The following is a 19,919-nucleotide window of genomic DNA, read 5'->3' as shown; positions in this document are numbered from 1 at the left end:
GAACTAGTAGATAGAAGACCTTTCTCTCTCTTTCTCCCTCTCTTTGTAATTCTACCTCTCAAATAACTGAATAAAATCTTAAAAAAAAAAAAAAAAAAAAAAAACCCCAAAACATTTATTTTGGTGCAAAAATAAATTAAAAATCACACATAACTTTCTCATAATATATATTCTCCATGACCTTTTTTTTTTTTTTTTTTTTTGAAACAGCACATCAAAACTTCCTTTTAGGGGCTGGCATGGTGGCATAGTGGGTAAAGCTGCCGCCTGCAGTGCCAGCATCCCATACATCCCAGCATCCTGGCTGCTCCACTTCCGATCCAGCTCTCTGCTATGGCCTGGAAAAGCAGTGGAGGATGGCCCAAGTCCTTGGGCCCTGTACCCACATGGGAGACCTGGAAGAAGCTCTTGGCTCTTGGCTCCTGGCTTCAGATCCGCGCAGCTCTGGCTGTTGCAGCCATCTGGGGAGTGAAGCAGCGGATGGAAGACCTCTCTCTCTCTGCTTCTCCTTCTCTGAGTAACTCTTTCAAGTAAAATAAAAACAAAATCTTTTTTTTAAAAACTTCCTTTTATTGCAATTCAAACATCTGAAAATCAGAACATCTAATTATCTGTCCTAATTATTATGTTCTAGACAAAACATCCAATTTTTTTTTTTTTTAAATGCAGACAGAGTGGACAGTGAGAGAGACAGAGAGAAAGGTCTTCCTTTGCCGTTGGTTCACCCTCCAATGGCCTCCGTGGCCGGTGCGTTGCGGCCGGCGCACCGCGCTGATCCGAAGGCAGGAGCCAGGTGCTTATCCTGGTCTCCCATGCGGGTGCAGGGCCCAAGCACTTGGGCCATCCTCCACTGCACTCCTGGGCCACAGCAGAGAGCTGGCCTGGAAGAGGGGCAACTGGGACAGAATCCGGTGTGCCAGCGCCACTAGGCAGAGGATTAGCCTATTGAGCCGGGGTGCCGGCCCCAATATTTTCTTTACATTCCTTTCCCACAAGAATTCTGCACAATTCTTGGTGCTGGGTTTCATGCCACTACCTTTAGTCTTCTAAACCACATGGGAATACTTGAAACTTATTGGTGCTTCTCTGGGTCAAACCAGAAAGACAAAAAAACTAAATGACATTGGAAGTCATTCAAATACATTCAAACTACAGATCCCATATAAATCACTGGTACCAAGGTAGGAAGAAAAAGACAATTACAACTTATAGGCTATCAAAAATTATTGCTATACAAGTCTATCTTAGCATAGAATAGTGTTCTACTGTGTAAAATTACTAGCAAAAACAGTACAATAGAGATTATGCTTAAAACGACTTTTTGTCATAATCCATTGCTATCCTAGCATTCTCTGATGGATCCCATCCATGAGATAGGCAGTAACTGCAGCAACATCTGAACGGCTCACTTCTTCATTCACTATGAACTCAATTAGGAACAGCCTCTCTGCGTTCTTTTTTAAACTGTGAATATCTGTACATTAAGAGGTATCTCAGCTTGGCCAGTCGCTCTCTCTGCTCAGATAACAACGTCCCTATACCACTCCTCCTTTTGGGCCTCTGGAATATCATCTTGACTAGCTCTGTCAGACTGTTGAAGTGGATCTTCTGGTTGCAGGTGAAGGGAATTTGACAGAAGGGTTGAGCATCAACTTACTAACATCCTTTGTTAACATTTCTGAATCCTCAGAATTTTCTCCCACAGAAAGCCAAAAAGATTCTGCAGACCAGGTTGGGTTACACTTTCCTGGTGGGTCCACAGCAGTCTTGTTACACCTCTTAGGTGTTTGGCTCTCAGGTAAAGGAGTGCTGGACTCTCTAGTTACTCCAAAGGAACCTGAAAATAACTAAACAGCCCATAAAGACAGAAAATGCAGCCTCCAACAGAGAGGTGAAATGAGCCAACCTCTCTCTATGACTTTTGTGAAGAAGCCTCATACACATGGATATTTTAAATAGAGGAGTCAAAAAACATTAAATGACACCATGAGTATGCAGTCAAATCACATTCTAAATTTCTAAGAACAAATGATCTAATCTATAATTTCCTTTTTATTCTTTTTTTGCTTAAGATTGATTTATATTGAAAGGCAGAGTTACAGAGAGGGAGAGGGAAAGACAGAGACAGAAAGAGATCTTCCATCCACTGGTTCACTTCCCAAATTGTTGCAGTGGCTGGGGCTGGGCCAGACCAAAGCCCAGAGTTTAGAACTCCATCTCCTACATAGGTGGCAGGGGCCCAAGTACTTGGACATCTTCTACTATCCCAGGCATGCTATCAGAGAGCTGAATTGTGAGCAGAGCAGCCAGGACTTGAACAGGTACTCACATGGGATGCTGGTGAAGCAGGCAGTGGTTTAACCCTCTGTGCAACAATGCCGGCCCCCATAATCTTCTTGAAAAAGGGAAGGGGGAACTTTTACAGACTAAAAGCAATGTGCAGAGCTTGTTTGAGCCTCAATCCAAATAAACCATTAAAAAAAAAAGATTTATTTATTTAAAAGGCTGAGTTACAGAGAGAAAGAGGAACAGACAAGAGATCTTCCATCTGCTGATTCACTCCCCAAATGGGCTCAACAACCAGGGCTGGGCCAGGCAAAAAAGTCAGGAACCAGGAAGTCCATCTTTGTCTCCCTTACGGGTGGCAGAGGCCCAAGCACTTAGGCCACCTTCCACTGCTTTCCCAGGTATATTTATCAGGGAGCTGGATCAAAAGTGGAGCAGCCAGGACAGGAACCAGAATTCATATAAGACATCGGATCGCAGGTGGCAGCTTAACCCACTGTATCACAATGGTGGCCCCCAAACAAATCAACTATAAAACATTTTTCTGCAATAACAGGAGAAATTGGGACATGAACTAAGAAATTATTACTAATTATATTAGGCATCACAATGGAATGATGGTTATGTTAAAGGCAAAAAGTCCTATCCAAATTTAGGAGTAAAATGCTAGCTATACTTGGATTTTCTTATAAAACTCTAGATGCTATCCTTTGAAAAAGTATGTGTGTGGAGGTGGGAGAGCAGATGAGGGGAAAAAAATAGCAAAATATCTTGATAACTGTTGAAGCTGGGTGATAAATACTCGGGATTTCCTTGTAATATATTTTGTACTGTCTATGTTCAAAATTTTTTATGGTAGAGATAAAGTTATTGCTGGCGCCGCAGCTCAATAGGCTAATCCTCCGCCTAGTGGCGCCGGCACACTGGGTTCTAGTCCCAGTCGGGGCACAGGATTCTGTCCCAGTTGCCCCTCTTCCAGGCCAGCTCTCTGCTGTGGCCAGGGAGTGCAGTGGAGGATGGCCCAAGTACTTGGGCCCTGCACCCACATGGGAGACCAGGAGAACCACCTGGCTCCTGTCTTCGGATCAGCGCGGTGCACCGGCTGCAGCGCACCGGCCACGGTGGCCATTGGAGGGTGAACCAACGGCAAAGGAAGACCTTTCTTTCTCTCTCTCTCTCTCTCTGTCTACTCTGCCTGTCAAAAACAAACAAACAAACAAACAAAAAAACAACAACAAAAAAAAAACCAAAGTTATTTAAGCCGGCACTGTGATGCAGAAGGTTAAACTTCCGCCTGCAATGTCGGTAGCCCATATGGGTGCTGGTTCAAATCCTAGCTCCTCCATCTCCAATCCAGCTCCCTGCTAATGTGCCTTGGAAAGCAGCAGAAGATGGCCCAAGTGCTTGGAACCCTGTACCCATGTGGGAGACCTGTATGAAGCTCCTAGCTCCTGGCTTTTGCCTGGTCTACCCCCAGCCATTGCAGCCAATTCGGGAGTGAACGCGGTAAGCCAGCAGATGGAAAACTTCTTTATTTGTTTCTCCTTCTCTCTGTATCTCTGCCTTTCAAATAAATACATAAATAAATCTTTATAAAAGGTTTTTAAAATATTAAACAGCAAGTTTTAAAAAACTGTAAAAGAGCATTAAATTCTAAGATTTTAAGGCATTTTAGGGCCAAAGACAATAATTAGTGGTCACTGCAAAAATGCAGTTCAATAATGCCAGCCTCAAGGACAAATTTTAATTCCTGTTTCTGCTTCTCTGACTGCCAACTGAAAACACTGTGTATTTGCAAAATAATTCTCATTATCTTAACATCTTTCTATAAAATACCCAAGTGATACCAATTAAACTTAAAAATTTAAGAACTTAGGGCCGGCGCCGCGGCTCACTAGGCTAATCCTCCACCTAGCGGCGCCGGCACACCGGGTTCTAGTCCCGGTTGGGGCGCCGGATTCTGTCCCGGTTGCCCCTCTTCCAGGCCAGCTCTCTGCTGTGGCCAGGGAGTGCAGTGGAGGATGGCCCAAGTCCTTGGGCCCTGCACCCCATGGGAGACCAGGAAAAGCACCTGGCTCCTGGCTCCTGCCATCGGATCAGCGCGGTGCACCGGCCGCAGCGCAGCGGCCGCAGCGCGCCGGCCGCGGCGGCCATTGGAGGGTGAACCAACGGCAAAGGAAGACCTTTCTCTCTGTCTCTCTCTCTCACTGTCCACTCTGCCTGTCAAAAAAAAAAAAAAAAAAATTTAAGAACTTAAAATTTTTTCTTTTAAATATCTTATATATCAAAAACTTGGGGCCGGCATCCCAAATGAGCACTGGTTCAAGTCCTACCTGCTCTGCTTCTGATTCACATCCCTGCTAATGTACCTGGGAAAGCAAAAGAAGATGGCCTAGATACTTGGGCCCCTGCCACCCATGTGGGAGACCCAAACAGAGTTCTAGGCTCCTAGCTGCAGCCTGGGCCAGCCCTGGCCATTGTGGTCATTTGGGCAGTCAATCAGCCAATCAAAGCTATCTGCCTCAATTGGGTAACTTTGCCATTCAAAAAAATAATTTTTTAAACAATAAGGGGTAGATATTGTGATGCAGGGAAGTAAACTGCTGTTTGGTATGCTTGCATCACATATCATATCCAAGTGCCTGGGATTGAGACCTGCCTCCACTTCCAATCCAGCTTCTGGTGAATGCACATCTTGAAAGGCAGCAAAGGATTGCTCAGGTGCTTGGGCCACTGCCACCCACATGGGAGACCCTTATGGAGCTCCAGGCTCCTGGCGTTGGCCTGACCCAACTCTGGCTGTTGCTGGTGTCTGGGAAGTGAACCTGCAGATGAAGGATATCTCCCTCTCTCCTTCTCTCTCTCATACACACACACACACACACACATACACACATACACACACACATATATGTATATATATGCTTTTTAAGTAAAAAAATAAAATAAAAGAACAATAGGGTGATATATTATGGTGCTTTGAGATGTTACTTGGTTTTTAGGGCTAATGTTTGTATCTCAAGTGAGGTACATGGCTATAAGGCAGTCTGGGACTAATCGCCATCACTATAACCTTGTCTCTATTACATTTTGAAAAATCACAATAGGGGGCCAGCATCGTGGCTCACTTGGTTAATCCTCCGCCTGCAGTGCCGGCATCCCATATGGGCGCCGGTTCTAGTCCCAGTTGCTCCTCTTCCAGTCCAGCTCTCTGCTGTGGACGGGAGGGCAGTGGAGGATGGCCCAGGTGCTTGGGCCCCTGTACCTGCATGGGAGACCAGGAGGAAGCACCTGGTTCCTGGCTTAGGATTGGTGCAATGCTGGCCGTAGTGGCCATTTGGGGAGTGAACCAACGGAAGGAAGACCTTTCTCTCTGTCTCTCTCACTGTCTATAACTCTACCTGTCAAATAAATAAATAAAAATAAGAAAAAAGAAAAAAAAATCACAATAGGTATGTTTTCTGCACTTTCTGCCTACTGGTTATACAGATGAGAAATCTCCATCTGAAAATAAATGAGTGACACTGGAGGAAAAGTTTGCTGATTTTACATGAGTAATTCTGTTTGAAGATTGATTTAAGCACCCAAGCAAGCAAAAATTGTCCCTTTAGGTTGAGACAGCAACAAAGTAAGCCTCACATATACGTGAAATTTTGTTTCACTTTTTCTCAATTTTCATTACACTGTTTCCAGCTAGATAATATGATTATAAAAGTTAAATTCTATATTAATTTTATGAAAAATAGTATTTCTAAAGCATGAAAATACTTCAGAACATCCATAGAAAATGGAATTAAAAGATAAATTTATTTCAATATGAATTTTTTAAAAATTCATGCATAATTTTCCCATAATTATGCAGTGGCCCAACCACCTAGGCACAACCTCTGCTGCCTTCCTAGATCCATCAGCAGGGAGCTGGAGTCATAGGAGGTGGCTTAACCCATTTCTTCCAGGTCTCCCATGTGGGTACAGGCCAAAGTACTTGGGCTATCTTCTGCTGCTTTCCCAGGCATGTTAGCAGGGAACTGGATCAGAAAAGCTAGGTCTCGAACTGGCATCCATATGGGATGCTGGCAACACAGGTGGCGGTTTTATCCACTATGCCACAATGCTGGTCCCGCCACTTATTCTTTTAAGTATCAAATAATCTGAAGTATATTTCTATTATCAAATTAATATAAAGCACATTTTATAACCAGAAAAACAGGAAAAGGAATCAACTATCATACTAATATAAACAATATTAACATTACTTCATTCATTCTAAGCATGATTTTTTTTTTTTTTTTTTTTGACAGGCAGAGTGGACAGTGAGAGAGACAGAGAGAGAAAGGTCTTCCTTTGCCGTTGGTTCACCCTCCAATGGCCGCCGCGGCCGGCGCGCTGCGGCCGATGCACCGCGCTGATCCGATGGCAGGAGCCAGGAGCCAGGTGCTTTTCCTGGTCTCCCATGGGGTGCAGGGCCCAAGGACTTGGGCCATCCTCCACTGCACTCCCGGGCCACAGCAGAGAGCTGGCCTGGAAGAGGGGCAACCGGGACAGAATCCAGCGCCCCGACCGGGACTAGAACCCGGTGTGCCGGCGCCGCAAGGTGGAGGATTAGCCTATTGAGCCACGGCGCCGGCCAGCATGATTTTTTTTAAAAAGGTTTATTTATCTGAAAGGCAGAGTTAGACAGAGAGAAGGAGAAATAGAGACAGAAATCTTCCATCTGTTGGTTCACTCCACAAATGGCTACAACAGCTAGGGCTGGGCCAGGCCAAAGCCAAGAGCTTCATCAGGATTTCCCACAGGGTGCAAGGGCCCAAGCATGTGGGCCATCTTGTTACTTTCCCAGGCACATTAGCAGGGAGGTAGATCAGAAGTGGAGCAGCCAAGACTCAAAATGGTGCCTATATGGGATGCTCTCATTGCAGGCTGTGGCTTAATCCACTATTATATAAAGCCAGCACCAATTTTTAATTATGATTTCTTATATTTTATACAACATATCTTAAAAATATTTTTTCATATGAAAATCATTTTTACACCCATAATTTAAGTGGCTGAATCAGATTTTAGTGTCAAGGCCTTATTTAATTAATTATACCTCTATTTTAGGTAGTTATTTAAAGTATTATAAAATATGTCCTAATTAATATTTATGCAAATAATTTTCCCTATATTTTGGATTTCTTTTCCTTAGAATAAGTTCTCAAAGTTTTAAATAATACTTTCAGGGCTGGTGCTGTGGCATAGTGGGTAAGGCTGCCGCCTATAATGCCAGGATCCCATGTGGGTGCTGATTCGAGACCTGGATGCTGCACTTCTGATCCAGCTCTCTGGCCTGGGAAAGCAGCAGAAGATGGTCCAAGTCCTTGGACCCCTGCACCCACGTGGGAGACCTGGAAGAAGCTCCTGGATTCGGATCAGCCTAGCTCTGGTTGTTGCAGCCACTTGGGGGAATGAGCCAGCAAATGGAAAACCTCTCTCTCTGTCTCTCTGTAACTCTGCCTTTCAAATAAATAAATGTATCATTTAAAAAAAATTAACACTTTTGGGGCCAGCGCTGTGGCTCAGCGGGTTAACGCCCTGGCCTAAAGCACCAGCAGCCCATATGGGTGCTGGTTTAAGACCCAGCTGCTCCACTTCCAATCTAGCTCTCTGCTATGGCCTGGGAAGATGGCCCAAGTCTTTGGGCCCCTGCACCTAGGTGGGAGACCTGGAAGAAGCTCCTGGCTCCTGGCTTCGGATCAGCACAGCTCCGGCTGTTACGGCCAACTGGGGAGTGAACCAACGGATGGAAGATCTCTCTCTCTCTCTCTACCTCTCCTCTCTCTGTGTAACTCTTTCAAATAAATAAATCTTTAAAAAAATTAACACTTTCAAGGCTCAATATATCTCTTTTCTACTTGCTTTCCAAGATGACTACCACTTCAACTTCATTAGTGGGTACTTTTTTTTTCTCTAAAGATTTATATTTATTTATTTTATTTGAGAGGTAGAGCTACAGACACAGAGAGGCAGAGTCAGAGAGAGAGAGAGTCTTCCATCCATTGGTCACTCTCCAAATGGCTGCAATGGCCGGAGCTGGGGTGATCTGAAGCCAGGAACCAGGAGCTTATTCCGGTCTTCCACATGGGTAGAGGGGCCCAAGGACTTGGGCCATCCTCTACTACTTTCCCAGGCCATAGCAGAGAGCTGGATCAGAAGAGGAACAGCTAGGACTTGAACTGGCACCCATATGTGATGGCAGTGCCACAGGTGGTGGCTTTACACACTATGCCACAGTGCTGGCCCTGGAAACTGGTTTTATTTCTGCACTTTACCTGGCTTTATGTAACATGTAGGCTTTTTTTCAAACATTAAGACAAAATATGCTAAGCATTGTTTAACTCTGAATCATTAGGTAGAACTAAAATAACAACCATCCTTTAATTTTACATATGTATATATATTTAATTTATTTATTCAAAAAGCAGAGTTATATATGGAGAGAGATATTCCATTTGTTTGTTCACTCTCCAAATGGCTGCAACATCCATAGCTGGGCCAGGCTGCAGTCAAGGGCCCAAATATTTGGGCCATCCTCTGCTACTTTCCCAGGTGCATTATCAGGGAGCTGGATCAGAAGTGGAGCAGCCAGGGCTCGAATCAGTGCTCATAATGGAACGTCAGTAGTTGCTTGACCTGCTGTGCCACAACACTGGCCCCCAATCATACCAAAAATACTATTCCTGAAATAATACTGGGAGTTTTCCTTTTAGTGATAATTGTGAAGCATAAGAAATAGAACTTCAGATTGGATTTTTTAAAATTTATTTATTTATTTTTGACAGGCAGAGTGGACAGTGAGAGAGAGAGACAGAAAGGTCTCCTTTTCAGTTGGTTCACTCCCACAATGACCGCTGCGGCCGGCGCACTGTGCCAATTCAAAGCCAGGAGTCAGGTGCTTCTCTTGGTCTCCCATGCAGGTGCAGGGCCCAAGCACTTGGGACATCCTCCACTGCACTTCCAAGCCACAGCAGAGAGCTGGACTGGAAGAGGGGCAACCGGGACAGAATCCAGTGCCCCGACCAGGACTAGAACCCAGGGTTCCAGTGCTGCAGGCGGAGGATTAGCCTATTGAGCTGCGGCACCAGCCCAGATTGGATTTTAAATACAAAAGTTGTAATCAGACAAAATAAGATTTTTCAAAATATATGTGTTTCTATCCTTCCCATCTTAAATGAGAAAAATACTTGAGATAATTTTTTATTATTATTTTTTATTAGACAGGTAGAGTTATAGACAGTGAGAGAGAGAGAGACAGAAAGGTCTTTCCCCAGTTGGCTCATTCCCCAAACGGCTGCCAAGGCCGGTGCTGCGCCGATCGGAAGCCAGGAGCCAGATGCCCCTTCCTGGTCTCCCATGCAGGTGTGGGAGCCCAAGCACCCGGGCCATCCTCCACTGCCCTCCCGGGCCACAGCAGAGAGTTGGACCGGAAGAGCAGCAACCGCGACTAGAACCTGGCGCCCACATGGGATGCCGGCACCACAGGTGGAGTATTAACCAAGTTAGCCACGGTGCCGGCCCCAAGATAATTTTTTTTAGAGTCAGGTAAGTATCTCTCTTAAGGAGGCCATTAATAAAGACATCTATGCCAGAGAAATTACAATATCCTATTTACATGAATTTTTTAAATATATATTTTCAAATCTGATAACACCTTCTAGTTTTGTTACAAAATTTATAGGAAATATAGGAAAATCTATAGGCCTATGGCCTAGAAACAATAACTTAAGGAAGATCATTAAGCATGTATTAGTAATGCCCAATGTACCTAGGACTATACCAGCTGTATTTCCTCTCAAAATCTCATTCTTCCTCTTTTCCCCAACTCACACGTGTCCCACATAGATACATTCTCTGTTTCTGTCTTTCTCACCTCAGCACTCTAAAGGATGGAAATGTATTTGGGGACTCCAGTTCTATTCTTTAACATATCTGACAAAGTAAAAATGTTTCCAGAAGCAATGTTTCATCCTGACTTTTCAACTGTGTGGAACTGGTTTTACCTTCTGTCCCTCAGTAATCTGTAAAGTTCCAGGCCAAGGATGTATGAGTAAAGTACATCTTCCTGATCCTTTGTCCCTGCCTCTCCCAGGCAACTACTGTAGTTCTTTCTTTTCACTAGTCAAGTCTTTCTCCAACCTCCTTAGGTAGAGCTAGGTAGACAAAAGAAGTGAGGAACATGGAGCCAGAGTTGCTACTCTCACAATTCAACTGACCCTCTTTACATAACCCCACATCTCAATTATATTGCCTTCATTTGTAGAACTCATTAATTGTAGGTTCATACTGAGTCAAAAATTTTAAAGGGAAAAAAAAACACAAAAAACACCACAAAACCCTACTTAACTGCAATTAAAGAAATCTAATGTAACCTGTCAATATAAAAATTATAAATTATTTTGATAATAATATTTGACCAGAACAATTATCTTCTTTCTCTTACATATACCTTTTGTTCTAAGAGTGCCCTGCGGAGCGAGACCCTTTGTTCAAGCTCCCGAAGTTCTCGATCGTGTTGTGCCTCAGCTTGCATCTTGATTTTGCTCTGATATGCATTTAACAGCTCCAGTTCCTGCTGCAGCTGCATCTTCAAAACCTGGCACTCTGCTTCCTGTGCTTCATCCAAACGTAGCTGAGGGAGAAATAAAAGTTACATTCTACCATGAGCTACCTATTCATGACCCATAGAAAGAGGGAGAAGTGTTGGAAAAGACTACTCAGGTCACCCAATTGTTCTCTTTTCTAAGAGTAAACATCTCTGGATTAAAAAAAAGAGGCACAATATCCAATGATGGCATTATGATGATAAAGCTATCATAAGCTATTTGGAGGATGTTTGAATAACCACATTTTTCCTAAGGAAAACCTAGAATCTGGTTTTATAGGTAATACAAAACTCTAAATCTCTTCTTCCCTTCTAGAAATAACTATAGAACAGAATCCAGAAACTGTAGCCTATGGGCCAAATATGGTCATCCACTTGTTTGTTTTGTTTTTCTTATTGTTGTTGTTTTTAAACAACCCACTAGCTAAGAATGATTTTGAAATACTTACACAAACATTATCCTCAATTTTGTCTACTGGTATGTAATGCCTAAAATATTTATTACTTAGCCCTTTAAGGAAAAGATTACACAACTCCCATATACAAAAAGTTTCATATTTGTGTTCAAATACAACCACTTGAATTTCCAATGTAGTACTAATTTTTGATCACAATTTACTAAATCTGTTGATTTTTTTTTGGTCCATTGAGCTTTTATTTTAAGCTTGCATTACATCCCTAGAAAAAAGAATACCAGGATTTTCCCTCCTATGTGTTTTTGTCTTGTGTCTTTGTGGTCCATGATGCCAGCTGAGGTCAGTACAATGAAACCAAACTGGTGAGACGGAACCACATTGTTCTGCCTTTTTCTAGATCTTTCAACTGCATGTCAAATCGGGGGCTGATCACTCCACACTTGTTTAACCTGCTTGTGAGGTTCACAACAATTTCCCCGGCTCTGTGATCACCAATGATTTCAAATTTGCCAATGTAACCATGTTTCATCACCATGGTTAGAAACCTGAAGATGACTCTGGAAGATAGCCTAATAAGTACCTGGCATTTAGCAACCCCCCCCCCTTTTTTTTTTTGCATTATTGATGCTCCTGAGAGCATTAGCCAAGATGTTCATGTCCATTTTGGTGGCATGGAAAAATGGCGGAAAGAACTGCTCTAATTTTAATAAGCTGTTAAGATCTGTGTCAGCAGGGAACCTATAAAGAATCTCATATCTAAGTATATCACCAAGAACTCTGTATGCAGCATGACATTTCCAAGCAATGTTGAGAACAGAAAGAATACAAACTACCACCACCATTTCACAAGCTACAAGAGAGCTATCATTTACAACTAGAACTTTAACTGCTGAGATTTCATTCAGGTAGTTGAAGTAAAAGGGCACTAAATTTGTTTTTGCTTAAACAAAGCAAACTTACAGCCTGTGTAGAGAGCATTTCATTAATGCTGTGGTCATACTGCTCAGCCAAGATGGCTAACTTCCGGGTCTGCTCCTCCTTGAGCCGTTTTAGAACAGCTTTGTGCTCACTCTTTGGTGTAGTCTCCAGCAGGTGATTTCTTAGTGCTTTGTACTGTCTGGTTTGGATTTTACAGGTATCCTGAAACTGCTTCTTTATTTGGAGTTCTTTCGACTGAGGGGGAAAAAAGGTTTAAGTTTTAACATACAACATTTGGTATACCTCATGCTTATCTGCTAATAAAAAGGGAAAGGCAAAATAAAAAAGCTAGAGTATAAGGTTGCAGGTCCTTTCATACTTGACTACTGGGTCAAAACACTGGATTCTATGCATTTTTTACAATAAAAACTCTAAAACATTAAAATATTAAAAAATAGCCATTTATCCCCAGACTTTAAGCAATACATGTTATTTCACTAGTAAATGTAGTGTCTTCAATAAATACTAAAATTAGCTTTTTAAGAAATATTTTATTTATTTATTTGAGAGGTAGTGTTATGGGGGGTGGAGGCAGAGAGAGAGGTCATCCATCACTGATTCACTCCCCAAATGGCTGCAATGGCTGGAGCTAGGCCAATCCAAAGCCAGGAGCCAGGAGCCCTTTGGTTCCCCAATGTGGGTGCAGGGGCCCAAGCACTTAGGCCATCTTCTACTATTTTCCTAGGCCATAGCAGAGAGTTGGATAGGAAGAGGAGCAGCCGGGACACAAATTGGTGCCTATGTGGGATGCCAGTGCTGCAGGCAGAGGCCTAGTGCACTATGCCACAGCACCAATCCTTAAAATGAGCTTTTATTACTGCTTGCATTCATTACAGAAAATCAAACTTCTTCTGAGGAATTAAGTAGATATAAAAGCATTTTATTGGCAAAACAACATTTTATTGGATTACTGAGGCTGAAAATAAAGCATATTTGGGAGCTGGCATTGTGGTACAGTGGGTTAAGCCACCATCTGTGATATCAGCATCCCATATCCAAGCACCAGTTTGAAGCCCCAGATGCTCTGCTTCTAATCCAGCTCCTGCTAATGTGCCTGGCAAGGCAGTGGAAAATAGTCCAAGTGCTTGGGCCCTAACTACCTAGGTAGGAGACCAGGATGGAGTTACTGGCTTCTGGCTTACGCTTGGCTCAGCCCTAGCTGGCTGTCGGGGCCATTTGGGGAGGGAACCAGCAGACAGATCTCTCAGCTTTCTCTCTCTGCAAATGTCTTTCAAGTAAATAAATAAATCTTAAAAACAAAAAACAAAAAACAAAAAAACACACATTCTGCTCTTTATCTAAAAAAAAAAAGCACTTCCAATTTTGTTTTTCTTTTAAAATATTTATTTATTTATTTAGTGGAAGAAAGATACATAGGGAGAGATATAGAGACAGACAGCTCATATCCTCTGGTTCACTTCTCAAATGCCCACAACCAACAAGAAACTGTAAGCAAGGAACTCAAATCAGTCTCCCAGTAGGTGGTAGGAGCCCAATTACTCAAGCTGTCATCTCTGCCTCTCATGGTCTACATTAGCAGGAAGCTGAAATCAGGAGCCAGAGCAGGGAGTCAACCCCAGATAGTCCCATGTGGGATCTGGGCATCTTGACACCTGCCCTGCCGCAGTTTCTTTTAGAGATAATCTCAACTACTAACTACATTCTCTAAATAGATCCCCCAAAAATAGGGTCTATGGCCAAACTTAAGGATGATTTGAAGTCTCTATTACTAACTAATGAACACTGCCATTACAATTGTCTTTTCCTCTCAAGTAAATAAATAAATCTTAAAAAAAAAAAAAAGACAGACTATGGAACAAAGGAAGGACAATTCTCATTGAGGTTACATAAATTACATAAAGATTTCTGAAAAAACTAACTTGAGTTTACAGACAGAAGATCTTTGGTTTTTGTTTTATGTTAATTACTGTGGTAGGTAATCTATGTACTCCAGTTAAAAAATTTTTTTTTCAAGATTTATTTATTTATTTGAAAGGCAGACTTATAGGGAGACAGAGAGAGAGAGAGAAAGATCTTCCACCCACTGGTTTACTCCCCAAATGGCCACAGTTGCCAGGGTTAGGCCAGGCAGAAGCTAGGAGCCAGGAACTTCATCCAGGTCTCTCACATGGGTGCAGGGGCCAAGTTCTTGGGCCATCTTTCTCAGGGGCATTAGCAGGGAGCTGAATCATAAGTGGATTTAAATTGGCTGGCACCAGCCCTTGCTTCTACAAAATTTTACTAACAGATGGGCATTGTGATGGAGCGAGCTAGGCTACTGCTTGATACAATATTACAAGTAGAGTGCCATTCGAGTCCTGGCTCTTCTTGTACCAATCTAGCTTCCTAATGTACTTGGGAAGCAGCGAATTATAGCCCAAATACTTGAGGTCCTGCCATTCAGATGGGATGGATGGATTTCCTGGCTCCTGGCTTCAGCCTGGTTCAATCCCAGCTGATGTAGCCATTTGTAGAGTGAACCAGTGGAAGGAAAATCATTCTCTCTCTCTCTCTCTCACTTTCCTTTTCTATCACTCTGTTTTTCAAATAACTAAATAAATCCTTTTTAAAAAGAAATTTTAACAAGATGAGATAAATTCCTACAAGGTATACTGGTCAAGCCTACAAGTAAGAATCTATGTATTTACTACATTGAGGCAGAATATAAAGTTATTTTACCTTAATATACATACTACCAGGTATTGGTTGGTTGATTCAGTGTGCAATGAATGCATATATGACCAAATTTCTACTTATTTAAGAAAAAGTCTCCCCCTCACCTGTAACACTAATTTAAGTATTTTCATATTTTTCACCAAGTGAGGCATTGTCATAAGCTTTTATTCTATGAGAGATCAAGAGCTACCTAGTTAAAAAGAGAAACTCTTGATTTATCTAGGCTTAGTAGTACTGCTATTAAATACAGTTCCTAGTTAACAAAGTTCTTGCAAGTGTTTATAGACAGAAATGGAAGAATGAAATTTAGATACCTTCTGCTTCTACATAGGGATCTTCAAAAAGTTTATAGAAATGCCATTATGAAGAAACTGCAAGGATTTCAAAATTTGTTTGCACCAAAATAAGCTTTTAATTCCATTTTCTGTGAACTTATTGAAGTATGCACATTAACTGCCTGTATTCAATTTTTAAAAAATATTTATTTATTTGAAAGGCAGAGTGACACTGAGAAATTAAGAGACAGAAAAAGATTTTCCATCCTCTGGTTCAGTTTCCAAATGACCCAACAGCCAGTTCCGGGCTAAGCTAAAGCCAGGAGCTAGGAATTCCACTCAGGTCCAAGTACTCAGGCTATCTTCCACTATCTTCCCAGGCATGTTAGCAGGGAACTGGACTGGAAGTGGAACAGGTGAGACCTGAACAGGCACCGGATGGGATGCTAGCATCACAGGCCATTGCTACAAAACACCAATCTCTGACTATATTCTGTTTCTTTAATGTTGTGCCATGAACACTGTAATAATTCCATATCACTGCCCAATGAGAAAAAAATAACTTGAAAAACTCTTCAACAAGCATAAGGCTTTTTCCAATAAACTGTAACTCTCAATGTCTGACTCAAGTCAAAGATGAAAATAAGCTGAAGTTACTTCCACTGAACACAGACAAAGCACCACGTGGATGACAGCTGAAGGTAATCTTATACAACCCATTCCACAGAAACAGTGCCCCACCCCAAATCCTAATCAACACATGTAAGTATTCAGACTGAAGATTCTTCTTCCTCAATTTAAAACCTTGGAGGGACTGGTTTCCTGGTGTGGAGGGTTAAGCAGTGGACTGTAACACCAGTATCCTACATGGATACTGGTTCATGTCCTGGCTGCTCTACTTCTGATCCAGCACCCTACTAAGGGCTGGGAAAGCAGCAGAGGATGGCCTGAATATGTGGGCCCGTGCCACTCATGTTGGGACCCAGAAAGATCTCCCAGCTTCTGGCCTTGGCCTGGCCCAGCCTTGGCCATTGTGGCCAATGGGGAAGTCAATTAGCAGATGGAAGATATTTCTTTCTCTCTGTAGCTCTTTCAAATAAACAGATGAATCATTTAAAAAAAAAAAAAAAAAGACCGGCGCCACGGCTCAATAGGCTAATCCTCTGCCTTGCAGCGCTGGCACACCAGGTTCTAGTCCTGGTCGGGGCGCCGGATTCTGTCCCAGTTGCCCCTCTTCCAGGCCAGCTCTCTGCTGTGGCCAGGGAGTGCAGTGGAGGATGGCCCAAGTGCTTGGGCCCTGCACCCACATGGGAGACCAGGAGGAAGCACCTGACTCCTGGCTTCGGATCAGCACGGTGTGCCGGCCGCAGTGCACTGGCCTTGGCAGTCATTGGAGGGTGAACCAACGGCAAAGGAAGACCTTTCTCTCTGTCTCTCTCTCACTGTCCACTCTGCTTGTCAAAAAAAAAAAAAAAAAAAAAAAAAAATCTAGGGGCCGGTGCTGTGGCATAGTAGGTTAAGCCTCCACTTGCAGCATGGCCATCCAATACAGGCACTGGTTCAAATCCCGGCTACTCCACTCTGACCCAGCTCCCTGTTAATGGCCTGGGAAAGTAGTGGAAGATGGTTGATATGCTTGGGCCCCTGAACCCACGTGGGAAACCTGGAAGAAGTTCCTGGCTTCTGGCTTCAGATTGGTCCGGCTCTGCTGTTGTGGTCGTTGGGGGAGTGAACCAGTGGATGAAAGACCTCTCTCTCTCTGTAACTCTGCCTCTCAAAAAATAAGTAAGTCTTTAAAAAACTAACCATGAATGGGAAATACTACTTTCTCCTTACTTTTTATGTAGTATCTAAGAAAAATCAGACTACAGTTTATAAGCTTTCAAACTGAAAAGTCTCTAATAACAGGACACAAAAGGAAAGGTTAAAGTAAAACAACTACCCATCACCTAAACACCAGAGAAATGCAGTCACATCAGGTTTATGGTATGAATATAGAAAATCAACAAGCTTTCAGTTTGGTTTACTCTTAGGAGCTGCTGTCTTTAGAATCACAATTACTGGGGACAGTGCTGTGGCACAGTAGGCTAAGCCTCTGCCTACGGCGCCAGCATCCCATACAGGCACCAGTTCATGTCCTGGCTGCTCCTCTTCTGATCCAGCTCTCTGTGTATGGCCTGGGAAGGCAGTGGAGGATGGCCTAAGTGTTTGAGCCCCTTCTCCCACATGGGAGACCTGGAGGAAGCTCCAGCTGTTGTGGCCATTTGGGGAGTGAACCAGTGGATGCAGGATCTTTCTGTTTCTCCCTTTCTCTGTCTGGGAATCTACCTTTCAAATAAATAAGTAAAAATCTCTAAAAAAATTAATTATTTCCGGGCCGGCGCCGCGGCTCACAAGGCTAATCCTCCGCCTAGCGGTGCCGGCACACCAGGTTCTAGTCCCGGTCGGGGCGCCGGATTCTGTCCCGGTTGCCCCTCTTCCAGCCCAGCCCTCTGCTGTGGCCAGGGAGTGCAGTGGAGGATGGCCCAGGTGCTTGGGCCCTGCACCCCATGGGAGACCAGGAGAAGCACCTGGCTCCTGCCATCGGATCAGCACGGTGCGCCAGCCGCAGCCATTGGAGGGTGAACCAACGGCAAAGGAAGACCTTTCTCTCTGTCTCTCTCACTGTCCACTCTGCCTGTCAAAAAAAAAAAAATTTTTTTTAATTATTTCCATAGACATTGCTTTATATATCTTTTGGTGGTAGATTGCTATTACATAGCCAAATGATTATATGTTCACTGCAGAAACAAAATACATATAAAAAATCATCATGAATTCCAATTTTCCTAAGCATTGACAAAGGAAGATTATGGTAACCAACATAACTACTCTGTAAGTGGTGAAATAATTAGCTATCTTGAAGACAGAGTAAAGTGATATTTTACTCAGACACATGGAAAGGTTAAGGCATCTTAACTGTGCTTCTGTTTTTGTTAAGGATAGCTTGTTTGAATGGACTATGATGGGACTAGGCAATACCATTGGGTGTACTGTAGCTTCTAGATCTGCACACAGATTACTTCTGTAAATGAACTGCACTTTACTCCAGCAGAGTTAGCCAGAAAAAAACAAAGAACAGTTTTATGGCTTAAATATTAGTTTGAAAAGTACTAGCAGGGACGTAGAGAAGAGACTTTAATTAAGAAATATTGTAGAATGTGGGCCTTACTGAATATAAAGAGGTATAAAATATGCAGACTTGTACAGATCAATGATCTGATCACCAATGACAGCCTATATATCAAGTACTTTTGGGTTTTGCTTATTAAGACTCATGTGATTCTACTCCTTCAAATATTTATATTTAAGTTACAAACAGAATTGTTAGCTCTGGTTGACTTTCATGAAGGGGAATGGATCAAGTGGCTTGAAAGGAAAAGGGAAGAGGGGGAAACCTTTTATTTATAATGTACTTTTATATTTGGTACAAATCACATTTAGAGTAAATTAAACTTCCAAAATTCTATTACCTGAAATAACAAGGAAAAGCCAACAGGTTAGCATGTTGACGCAAGGAATTTATTATTAGTACTAGACAAGGGGTACATTACAATAAGAATCTTGATTCTTACTTAGTAGCACTCCCCTACAGTTAAAATTTTGGCAACTGTGTTGTATGCTGATGAAAAGTATATAAGCAAAGTTCTGTAGTGATAGACATTCCATACTAAAACAATTCAAATGAAAACAAAAACATTCTCTCAATTTCTTAATAACTGGACATAGGTCTTAGACATTTCCTGCTAACATGGGTGCCTTATTATCCTATCCCCTTTGTAAAGAAGCTTAGGCTTAGGGTGGGATTTGGCAGAATGGTTATGACACTGATGGAACACCCATCCTACATGAAGGGGCTCGATTCAAGTCTTAGCTCTACTTCTGATTTCAGCTTCATGCTAATGCACACCCAGGGAAGTAACAGTGACAACTCAAGGTTTGGGTCCCTGTCATCCATGTGGGAGACCTGGACTAACTTTTGGGTTTCTGGCTTTGATCTGGCCCAGTCCTGTCTGGTGTGGGCTTTGGAGTGAACTAGTGGCTAGAAGATACCTGTCTCTGTCTCATTCAGTTTCTCTGCCTTTCAAATAAAAGTAAGTAAGTACCTTCAAACTCTTAGGCTGTTGTCGAACTTCCATGACATGCTTTCGCCTTAGTTCACGTTCCCTTCGTTTATTATATTCCAGCTGGTTAGTGAGTTCAGTTTGATGCTGCAGTCTGATCAACTCACAGCGCATCTTCTGAATTGTGTTGAGGTGGCGGAACTCCAGTTCTTGCATGGATTCATGTTGTCGCAGAAGCATGGCATGCTCTAAGTCCTTCTGAGTTTGCCTTTTATTTAACTCCTAAACCATAACAAAAAGACAAGGATATAATTTATTGCGTACAATGCCAGAAAAAAAATTTCAGGTAACAGAATAACCAGGAAACAAATGTAATCAACCCTTTGATTCAACAGTAAATATCAGGGTTCTATAACTTTACTTTTGTAAATGGACAGTTAGTACCATAAATTTCCTTATCATATTCATTTATTATGCATTAACTATTTTTTATTTGACAGTGAGAGAAAGGTCTTCCTTCCATTGGTTCACTCCCAAATGGCTG

General features: G+C 42.6%; 1 protein-coding gene and 1 pseudogene across 6 annotated transcripts in view; both read right to left on the bottom strand.

Annotated features, from left to right (window-relative positions):
• The window catches only part of TAOK1 (TAO kinase 1), a 174,660-nt gene that overhangs the window by 12,493 nt on the left and 142,248 nt on the right, over positions 1-19,919 (bottom strand). For all 5 annotated transcript variants that reach the window (XM_051824586.3, XM_002718911.6, XM_070061154.2 and 2 more), the window contains 3 exons: positions 19,418-19,657; positions 12,304-12,516; positions 10,772-10,954 (listed from right to left, as the gene is read on the bottom strand). In XM_051824586.3, the coding sequence (XP_051680546.1) occupies positions 10,772-10,954; positions 12,304-12,516; positions 19,418-19,657 (636 nt within the window). The remainder of the gene's footprint in view (positions 1-10,771; positions 10,955-12,303; positions 12,517-19,417; positions 19,658-19,919) is intronic.
• LOC127484360 (small ribosomal subunit protein uS8 pseudogene) lies at positions 11,559-12,278 on the bottom strand (annotated as a pseudogene). Its single transcript, XR_016223894.1, has one exon. The product of XR_016223894.1 is annotated as a small ribosomal subunit protein uS8 pseudogene (transcript).

The sequence above is a fragment of the Oryctolagus cuniculus genome, chromosome 17 (genome assembly GCF_051225735.1).
Source record: "Oryctolagus cuniculus isolate XC-2025 breed Fujian yellow rabbit chromosome 17, ASM5122573v1, whole genome shotgun sequence".
Classification (NCBI taxonomy): domain Eukaryota; kingdom Metazoa; phylum Chordata; class Mammalia; order Lagomorpha; family Leporidae; genus Oryctolagus; species Oryctolagus cuniculus.
The sequence above is the reverse complement of the archived record's forward strand: the minus strand, read 5'-3'. Positions and strand labels throughout refer to the sequence as shown.